Source organism: Tupaia chinensis, unplaced genomic scaffold (assembly GCF_000334495.1).
Source record: "Tupaia chinensis unplaced genomic scaffold, TupChi_1.0 Scaffold000093_1, whole genome shotgun sequence".
Classification (NCBI taxonomy): domain Eukaryota; kingdom Metazoa; phylum Chordata; class Mammalia; order Scandentia; family Tupaiidae; genus Tupaia; species Tupaia belangeri.
In genome coordinates, this window is record NW_006159555.1 from 12450812 (window position 1) to 12461010 (window position 10199).

A 10199-nucleotide genomic window follows, 5' to 3' on the forward strand; every position below is an offset into this window, starting at 1 on the left:
TGTAGGGAATCCACTTGCTTTACTGGTGGTGAATGATGGATCTTTCTTTTCCTCTTTTCTTGCCTCCTGTCCCATTACCTACTTTCCTCCTCTCCTAATTCTGGTCCCTCAGGTATTTCCGGTCCGGGGCACCCCCTGTCATCAATCCCCTGCACACACACTTCCCAGGGGACACGGCTGTACCTGGGGTTTTCTCACTGACCCTCAGCTGGACACTGCCCAACCGTACCTCAGGCATCTTTAACGTCAGCAGCCCCTTACCTGGGGACTGGTTCTTGGCTGCTCACCTTCCCCAGGCCCACGGCCACATCTCTGTCAAGGTGGGTTGATGCTGCCCAGGGCAGGAGGGTCCAGATCTGTTTCTCTGTTTCTTCTGAATTCCTCTCACAGGCTGCCTGGCATACCAGCCCTGTGCTAGGATGGGTGACAGCACAAGGGTGATTGGGGTGGTTATGGCTAGCGGTTGATAGACCAGAGTTTACTATCTGCAGGAGATGACTTGGGAGCCTTAGGAGGTCATGGTGGGTGCAGGTAAGTGAACATTCAGAGTCTTGAATCAGAAGCTCTGGCACTAGGAAGTATTGACTATTGGATAGTGTAAGGGTTTATCAGAAGTCAACCAAGGCAAATCTGCTGTACAAACCCATGATTGGTCTCATTCTACATATTGATAAATGATAGGCTTAAAAACTCTCTTAGGCTACAACTCAGTCTTTAGTCCATCTGGGAGAATATATTCTTCCTCGTATCCAATGGAAGACCACAGAGAGGCACTTTTCTATTAAAAAGAGGCTTTAGGTAGCTGGTGTCCATCCTGACTTGCCTCCCTTTCCCCAAAATTTCAGCACTGTTTTCATAGAGCAGTTGTGGTTAAAGTTCAAAAGGCAGGTTAAAGGTCAGGATGCTTCTTGGTTTCGAAAGGATTGGAAATGCCACAATGTTCTCCTGCCACTCTTGTGTTAAGACAGGGTGGACTTCTTCCTTGTAGCGAGAGCAAACGTAGATTTCCTGCTCCTGTCCATGGAAGGACAGGGAGCGTGTGATGATCTGGCTATTGTCAGAGTGGGACAGCCATATGTGGGGCCTGTGGTAAGGGCAAAGGACAGAGTATGAGCAGAGCAAGGATTTAAAGAACAGGGCATTGTAAACAAGAAAGCTAATGGTGATTTTGGTTGTTGAAAATCGATAGGGGCAGATGTTCTCAGTTGGGTGAAACTTGATTGGATATATTTTTATAGGCTGAGACAGGGATATGGCAGACTCATCTCTCTTCTTCTGACAGTAGCCCTGTGTTCAGAACTGGTGTTAATAATGCCTTTGGATGAGCCAAGAATCACATAGGGGCAAGTACACTGGCATCACTGTTGGTAGAGATGGGCATGAGGGTGGAGGTAGGGTCTTGAGGCCCCGATGATAGGCTTTTTTCTCCTGAACGTGTTGTATGAGAACATTCCCTTTCCAGGTCTAAGAGCCCCCAGGAGGAGAGCATGTTGGGAACGCACCTTGAAAGGGCTCTGGATCTGAAGGGAGTAGATCTGACTCCCATCAGAAGTAAGGTATTTATTAGGAGGAATATCTTCATAGGTCTTTGACCAGATCCCCCCGAATCTATCTCTGATCCCAACTCTGACTTTTGATTTACTTTGTGAGAATGGATAGGGGAAAATCCTCCTGAAGCCTGGCTCTAGTTACCCAAAACCTTTCTGGGTGAACAGGAAGAACCTAGGGTCTAGGTTTGAGCTGGGATCATGGGAGCTGAGTGGCTGGGTTGTGCATGGCTGCCAGATCAAGACTGTGGGAAACCAGAGAGAGGTTTCTCAGACCTAAAGGGTAATTCAGAGTGCTCAAACCAAAAGGAGCTGGGCAGTGAGAAAAGAACCAGGCCTAGCCTGCCCAATTGTACTTAGATATAGCAAGTGGGGCTTGGGGCATTTGGTACCTCAACTGGAGCCCTCCTGGTGGAGCTCCTCAGTAGTGTGGTGGGACTAGAGAAGGGGAAACAGCTCCACCCTGCCCATGAGTGTCAGTAGGCCTGGACACTGTGAGAACTAGCTCTTCAGTCAGGTCCATTCCAGAGGTTGATGGGGCAAAGATCTTGTGTCTGCTTCTTCTAAGAATGGATCACCTTCTGGAATCTTATATGGGTGTCTAAGGATTCTTAAGCTCTCCAGACCTTTGTTAATTTCCCAGACTCAGACCTATGGGCTCACTGTCCAGAGCATTTCTCTACCTAGTCAACTTGTTTTCTCCTTGTACCAGAGTTCTAAGTTCCTGTGAGGTTTGGCAAGCACTGGAAGTTATGTAGATTCAGGAATTTCCTTGTGTGGGAACTGAAGTGTCCCAGCAAAAAAGGTAGTACTGTTTCTAGGGTCCTCCTCAATTTGGGGGATGAGTTCAGATCTCCCTCTAGCCATCATTCCTTTAGTCTCTGTTTTATGCCAGGCCTTGGCTTGTGTGCTTGGGACACAGAGACAAATAAGATTCATGCGATACAGGATAAAGAGACAAATAGGGGGACCAACAGTTAGCATAATGGCTATGTCGTTGTACTCCCATGTAGTCGACCGCGGTTCGTATCCCAGACCCAGTGGCTTAAAAAACTCACGCTGGGTGCGTGTGCGTGCGTGCCCAAGATCCCGAGAGGAGAATGGAGGAGAAGGGACTGCACTGTGGCCATCCCCCCTAGGGGGTGATTTCTCGCTTTCTGTCTCTCTGTCTCTGTCTGTCTGGTGAGCACACGCACCCTATAGCAAAAACCTCTCAAAAAAATAAAAATAAAAAGAGAGACAAATAGGATTAGTGAGATAAAGATTAGTGAGATAAAGAAGATAAGATTAGCGAGATACAGGAGATGTTTTAAGAGGACAAAGGAGAGATGACTAACTACATGCTGGTGAGGTGCAGGTGGTATAGAAAACTGTTTGACAGTGAAGCCTGAGGTTTTAGGTGGTGAGAATAACATGGGCCAAAGCTTAGAAGGGAGAACTAGTTTAGTTTGGGCTGGTTATTGGGATTGGAGAGGGAGGCAAAAGGATGAGCAAAGACCAGACTTTCAAGGGATTAAAAGTGTGAACTATATCCTGAGGAACAGGGAGCCTTCCAAGATTGTGAAAGAGAAGTGACTTACCTGGTCCAGACCACTCTCCTGGGCTCCTGTCCACAACTAACCCCATGTCTGTGTTATTTTCTATGTATTCCTACCACCCGGCACAGAGCCTGGCACATCATGGAGGCTTGGCAAATTTTTGTTGTCCTTTTGCCACCCCTCCGAACTCATACTGTCCCAGACATTTCTCCTTTCCTTCTCCCCTTCACTCTATCAGCCACTTCTGTCTTGCAAACACGTCGCCATCCCATTGCCTTTCTTGTTTTGGAGCATGTATTTATGCCAAGGCGCCCAGTTACCAGTCTGCCCTGAGAGCTGGTCTTTGGGTTGTGGATACCATTTGACATCCACATGGCTCATAAGGGGAACATTTTCTTAAACGTCTGGGTCACGTATTCTCATCAAATGCCTCCTCTTCCCAGGTCTAAGATTTGAAAATAAGTAAAAGTAGGTAAAATATTGACAATAACTGTAAGGAAAGCAAAGAAGATTGTACAGAAGGAAGGATTATTATTATTATTTTAATCCACCAGTGATGACTAAAAATTACTCAATATCTCCATGGAAGTAGTTAAATTCTGTTAACAGAGCTTGCTATGCTTTCCCTCCTCTTTCTAAATTATTGTATTTATATTTCAAATAGGTAACATAAGCACCTGGTACAACATTCGAAAGGTACAAAAGGCATACAGTGAAAAGTAAGTTTTCCTTTTCCCTTCTCTGTCCAGGCTCCAATTTCCCTTCCCAGAGTAGATAGTAGATAGCTGTTAACTAGTTCTTTATATTTCCTTCTTGAAATACTTTCCCTTCTTGGCCTTGTAACTTTACAGAACTGTCCTGATTTCCCTCCTACCCACGGCCGTTCCTTCTCTTTCTCCTTTCCTGGCTTCTCCTCTGCTTGATCTATATGTGTTGTAGTGACCCAGTGCTTAACCCTAGGAAAACTCGTTTTTTATTTTTCCGTTTTCCTGCAGGGTCTCCAGCACAATAGTTTTAAATACCATCTATAAGTGGATAATGCCTTCCAGCAGTATCCAGCCAGTCCTAATTTTTCGAATCCTAGATTTTACATCCAACTGCTTGCTTGACATCTCCAACTGGATGTCTAAGAAATGTCTCAAACTTATAGTATATACAAAAGTCAAAATGTTAAAAATAAGTATGTAAAGGTAAAAAGCCCCCTATATTTCCATTTCTCTTCTTCTTATTAGAGCCTCTTCTTTCTGTATCTTCTTCTCAGTACATGGCACTCTCATCCACCAATTGCTGGAGTCCCAAATTTAGGCGTCATTTTTGATTCCCCTTTCCTCCTTACTTCTTTATGATCAATCTATTAAAAAACAAAACAAAAACCTTGTTCACTCTACTAAAGCAGGTCCCAAATGCATCTGCTTTTCTTCATTTCTACCTTTTTTTAATATGAAAAGAAATTGTTGTTATTACTGTCTTATTAGATAACATTAGTGAATATACCACATTGGATTTTCTCAAATGGCAAATGAGGCACATTTCTCTGATTCCTTTGAAAACTTCAATATCAACTGTCTTTTGGAGGATCCAGTTCCTTAAAAGGTTCTGATACTGTCCACAAGGGTACCAACGGTGCTTAGTAGTAAAGAACATTTTGCTGAGTTGTTCTATCACTTTTTAAAAAAGATTTTTGCCATAGGGTGTGTATGCTCACCAGAGACAGAGGGACGGAAAGTGAGAAATCACCCTCCAGAGGGGATGGCCACACCCCAATCCCTTCTCCTTATTCTCCTCTCAAGATTTTGGGCAGGTACACACATGTGCCCATGTGATTCTTAAGCCACTGGGTCTAGGACTAGAACCTCAAATGACCATGTGGGCGTCTAGTGTCTTAGCCACCATGCCACCTGCTGGCCCCCACCTTTTCCTTCTAATCTGGTTTTCAGCATTGATTGTGCGTTTCTTCATTATTATGCCAGGATCTAGTGGAGGGATAGGTCTTGTGTGTTCATATGGAATGTCCACAGCTGAGTGGTAGCACACTATTATCCTGCCATCAGATGTCAAAGCAAGCTCCACTTTGCAATTATAGTCATCTGGAAGAGAACAAAAAAACATACTATCAAACTCAGTTTTGGACTGGAAACAAATGTTTCAAGATAGTTGTCTTTGCCACCACCTCTTTTGTTGCTGTTAATGCTGTGGTGTATCAAGATGCTTCTCAGGTGGCACAAAATCTGCTTTTTGACAAACCACTTGTCATCTCTTAACAGATCCTCACTGTGAGCCCACCATCTTGTCTCAATTTCCATTTCTACTTTTATTATAGTAAAAAAAAACCTCAGCTTGTTCCTGTGCCACCCCAGGAGCCTCCTCGGTAGTCTCCGTGCTTCCACACTTGCCTCCTCTGGTCTACCTAGCACTTATTTACTGCTGCGTTGATTGGTGCTGACTGACTGTGGACTGGTCTGTGCTGGGACTGGGATGTTCCCAAAGAAAGACTGAGTATCTTCAGGCATCTTCAGTCTGCAAGTCTTACCCTGCACCTGGCACTGGCCATCCAGCTCGGACCTTTCTAAAGCACTTAGTCCATCCATATAAAGAAATTCTAGAAATCCCTCGACCTTGTTCTACCCCAAGGTCTTTCAGACTATACCATCCACTTCTTACTTGGCTCTCCTGGCTTCTTGAGTTTCTTGGTCTTAGCTGTTTCTCCATGACAGTGGTTGGCTCAGCCTGTTGACTCAGTTCGGATTCTCTCCGCTGGCTGTGGCAGCTCTGGAGGACCTGGATTCTGGTGTCCTTTCTCTGACCCCACCACAGGGTGGAGGTTGTTATACCACTGCACCTTCTCTGGTCTCCACTGACTGAGTGCTCTCTCTACATTAAGGGAGAGGGCTAGATAGGCATGTGATGCAATTCAAGGAAGGAGCACAGCTTGACTAGAGGGATCATAACCACTGATCCTTTATTTGAGTCCACAGCGAGCAAGATGTAGAGCAAAGTGTTTCTTCCCCTGCACTGTCTAACAAGGGAATGGACCACCTCCTCAGTGTGAGTCCCCACCCTTGGGACTCATTCACTGTAAGATTATTGTGGTGGTTATCCCTGCCTTAGAAAGGAAGGTCAATGAAATGATTTGTAAAAATATCTCTGATCCTTAGGGTTTTTGACACCAAAGATTAAAGACATCTGCTTTGGATATCAGAGATGGAAGTTTCTGAGCAACTAGTTTGGTTCAGGAGCTCCCTGAAGGGACCTTCTTTTTGACACTCATTCTTTAATTCAGTAGCTATTTTACAGCACCTAGTACGTGCTGGGGAGTGTGCTGGGCACTGGGCATGCAGTGCTACAAAAGACACAGAAAAATTCCAGGCAGAGGATAATGAGATCCTTCAGCCTGGCCATCTGTCAAGTTCTCCTCCCAGCCTTGGGGAGCTTTGCTGGAAGTCACTTCCATGGCACAGAACTCGAGGGGATATCAAGGTCTGGGGCTTTTGTGCCAGAACAGGGTTTGGAGGTTCGTCTTGGTCAGAATAACCACATAAATGAATGGCAGCCTCTAGTTTATTGGGCCAGCATAAGGCCATTTGTCCAGAAGATCCAAGAAACCTAATTTAGGAGCCCCCTTCTCCCCTGAACTGTTAAGTTTGTAGGGATTATGTAGTTTCAAATTGTATGGAAGAGGAGCCACACCAATGGGACTATGTTCACTGAAGAGTGATGAGGCTTGGGTGGGATGATGAGCCGAGAAGAAGGAACTAAGGGTTTATCCAAAAGAAGAGAAACTGGGGGGCAGGGGCATGGTGGTTCTCTTCCACACCAGAAGTAACACTGTCTGAGGCTGAGTGAGCAGAGGTACCTATAGGGCCTGAGGGCAGAGTGGTAGGATGGGAGTGAAAGATGCTAGGCTTTGGTTTTAGCTTCATCAAGGTTAGAGCTGCCCCCAGCTGGGCTACTTCATTTATTATTGGTCTATTTGGCAAACATTTATCAGTGTACTCTATTAGACCCTGTGCCTGGGGGACCCAAAATAAAATAAGACCAGGTTCCTATTCTCAAGTTGCTTATAGTCTAGAGGTTGCCGGGGAGGTAATGAGTTAAATAAGAGGGGGAAACAGGCAGTTGGGAGGGGACAGGCTGGGGAGTAAAGGAGATGAAAGATTAGGTTGCTGGTACTGCTGGGGGTGGGTTGGACTGGAGGCTTTGAAGGAAATCTCCAGCCCCTGAGGAGTTAGTGTTCTTGGTTCCTGAGAGCCTGGTGAGGGACTAGAGTGGTTTGACATTACAATAGTGTGAGACCAGCCAGGAATGCTCAGGAGGAGGGGTTACATTTAAAGAAGGGGCAAGCAAGGCCTGATTATCAGGAGGGCCTGGGTTTAAGTCCCAACATCTCAGCCAGTGCTGGAGATCCCAGCAGACCTTGCAGACTTGGTAGGACAGAGATGGTCAGAAATGACTATTGGCAGGAAGGATCCAGAGCTTAGAGGGACCTTGGTCAGAGCCCTGGAAGCGGGAGGCCAGAGGGGGTTTCTCCCAGGCCCATTCAGCAGGTTCTGTTCGCCTTGGTTTAATGGCACCCCGACTGTCTCTCCCCCCACCCCCCACTTTTGTCCCAGGGTCTCCAGGATGAGTGTCAGTATCTCCTTCAGCCGCAGCTGATTGTCCGGCGTCTGCTGGACGTTGCTGTGCTGGTTCCCGGCCGGCCCTCAGAACAAACCCTCTCTCCTCACAATCGCTCAGCCCTACACAAGTAAGTCTAATACTACCCCAAACCGCGCCCTTTCTTTTCCTTCTCTGGCCTCAAACAGGTTGCAGGGTTCTCTCTCGGCTTCTCAGCCTACCTGCCTGGTCCTGCTCTCTCTTCTGCCCTACTGGACTGCTGGGTGACCCAAAGTCCCCAGGGTGGGTCAGATCCCTGCCCCTCTCTCTCCCAACTCAGAGGGAAGACCCTAAAGGCTTCCTCTTCTGTCCCCTCCATGCCCTTTTTCTTTTTGTTTCTTTCATTCTGGCATCCTGCTTACCTCTCTGTTTGTCCTCTCTTACCCCAACCTGTCCTCTGCCCAGGGTCTTTGTGCCCAGTTTCACTTACAGGGTTTCAGCACAGCTGGTGTGTGTGGGAGGCCGTGGAGTGACTGCCTGCCCCCTGACACTACGCCTACGTCCCAAGGCCCCGCCCCTGCACAATTCCAGCTCTGTGGCCTGTGCGGGTGCCTCGGTATGCCAGCTGGAGCTGGCACTGCCCCCCTGGGGGCACTGGGTCTACGTGCGTGTGGAGATGCCATTCCGGGGCCCTGGCAGGACCATCCGCTTCCAGTTGTGTGTGCGGTTGCAAGGTCAGAACCCCTGCTTTTGTCCCCATCACTCAGCTCTGCCGACATCCATGGCTAGAAAGTGACCTGGGTAGCTGTCTGTGTGCAGTGACCACTACCACATCCCTCTGATCGCCCTTGCTTCACCCAGGGTCCTAGGCACTAGAAGGTCCAAGACATTGGATAGTCTTAAGATCATTTTTTTGGGGTGCCTAACTTAGGACAACTGAAGGACTTCTTAACTCTCCTTGATTTAATCTCTTTCAGTTTCCTGGGCTAGGCAGGACCATCTGGGACCTCTGAGACACCACCCTTGCCAAAGCCTAGGCAAGTCAATGAGACAGCCCATCACACCTAGTTATGTTTCAGCAGAGTCTTCACTGCCTTTGGGGAAGGACAGATGATTTGAATTCTCTCCAACTTGACTTCCCATTGACTATGACCCCTAGGAAATCTTGGGCCCTATCTTGGGACCTTTGATGCTTCAACTCTCAAGGGACATCAGATTCCTATTCTTTGCTGAGTCCTGCTTGGCCCCCATCTGGGCTGTGGGAAGGCTTTTCTGCAGGGTTTGAGGGCTACAGTCCCGGCTCTGGTTTCTTCTGCCCCACAGAGTGCCCACAGCCCAGTCTGTCCCGTGCCCTGGTCCCTGGAGCTGCCATGAACATGCCTCAGTCACTGGGCAACCAGGCCCTGCCCCTGGAGCCGCCATCCCTTGAAACCCCTGTGGAGGGGCCTGGGGCCACATCTCCACCTGAGCACTGCTGGCCGGTGCGCCCGACTCTGCGCAACGAGCTGGACACCTTCTCCGTCCACTTCTACATCTTCTTTGGCCCCAGTGTGGCCCTTCCTCCCGGGCGCCCAGCTGTGTTTGCCCTGAGGCTGTTGCCGGTGCTGGACAGTGGAGGCGTCCTCAGCCTGGAACTCCAACTCAATGCGGTACTTTGTGGAAAGCAGGGGAAGAGGATGTCTTGAGGGGGAGCCCAATGGGGAAGGTGTCAGGCATGTGGGGACCCTTACCTCCTCCAGGAAGCCTGTCCAGGGTGGTTCTGGTTTCTCCAGTTTTGTAGGCTGAACTCCCACTCACTAAGAGCTTCTCCTGATAGCAGGCTACTTTTTCCTTCCCTGTACGGCATGTGAGCTTTGCAGAGAGAAACAGAGAGAGGGAAAGTAAGAGATTCCCTCCCCCCGAGGGGGCTGGCCATGCTGGAATCTCCTCTTTGTTCTGCTCCTAAGATTTTGGGTATGCATGCACAAGCACCCAGTGTAATTCTCAAGCCATCTAGTCCAGGACTTGAACCATGGTTAGCCATGTAGAAGCCCAGTATCCTAACCACCATGCCACCTGCTGGCCCAACACTTTCTTTTGCATATCTACTGTGATGGAGAGTTCACCACCTCTGGATGCTATCCCATCCACATTTAGACAGCTCTGATGGCTAAAGACCTCCCTGACATTTCATCGAAATCTGCCAACAAGGGGCCAGTGGGTGGTGTGGAAGTTAATGGAGCTGGATCTCCTATGGCCAACTGTGTGGTTTGAGTCCTGGACCCAGCAGCTTGCAAAACATGCTGAGCATGTGTTATGTGAGGCCCTAAAATCCTGAGAGAAGACTGGAGGAGAAGGGATTGTGACATGGCCATCCCCCCCGGGAGTTATTTCTCACTTTCCCTCTCTATTTCTCTCTCTCTCTCTCTCCAGTGAGTACATGTCCTTTATAGCAAGCTAAAAATACATACATACATACATACATACATAAAGAAGAAAAAGAAGTAGAAGAAGAAGAAGAAGAAGAATGCTGTCTTTCCCT

The 10199-nt window shown here is 47.9% G+C and overlaps 1 protein-coding gene across 7 annotated transcripts in view; it reads left to right on the forward strand.

The window, feature by feature from the left end:
• TMEM8B (transmembrane protein 8B) overlaps positions 1-10199 on the forward strand; it is a 28569-nt gene that overhangs the window by 6719 nt on the left and 11651 nt on the right. For 4 of the 7 annotated variants that reach the window (XM_006143152.3, XM_027769840.1, XM_006143151.3 and 1 more), the window contains exons 3-6: positions 113-320; positions 7696-7829; positions 8144-8412; positions 9002-9327. In XM_006143152.3, the coding sequence (XP_006143214.1) occupies positions 113-320; positions 7696-7829; positions 8144-8412; positions 9002-9327 (937 nt within the window). Of the gene's footprint in view, positions 1-112; positions 321-3749; positions 3805-7695; positions 7830-8143; positions 8413-9001; positions 9328-10199 lie in introns of those variants that run through there. The other 3 variants (XM_027769843.1, XM_027769842.1, XM_027769844.1) reach the window with 2 other exon arrangements.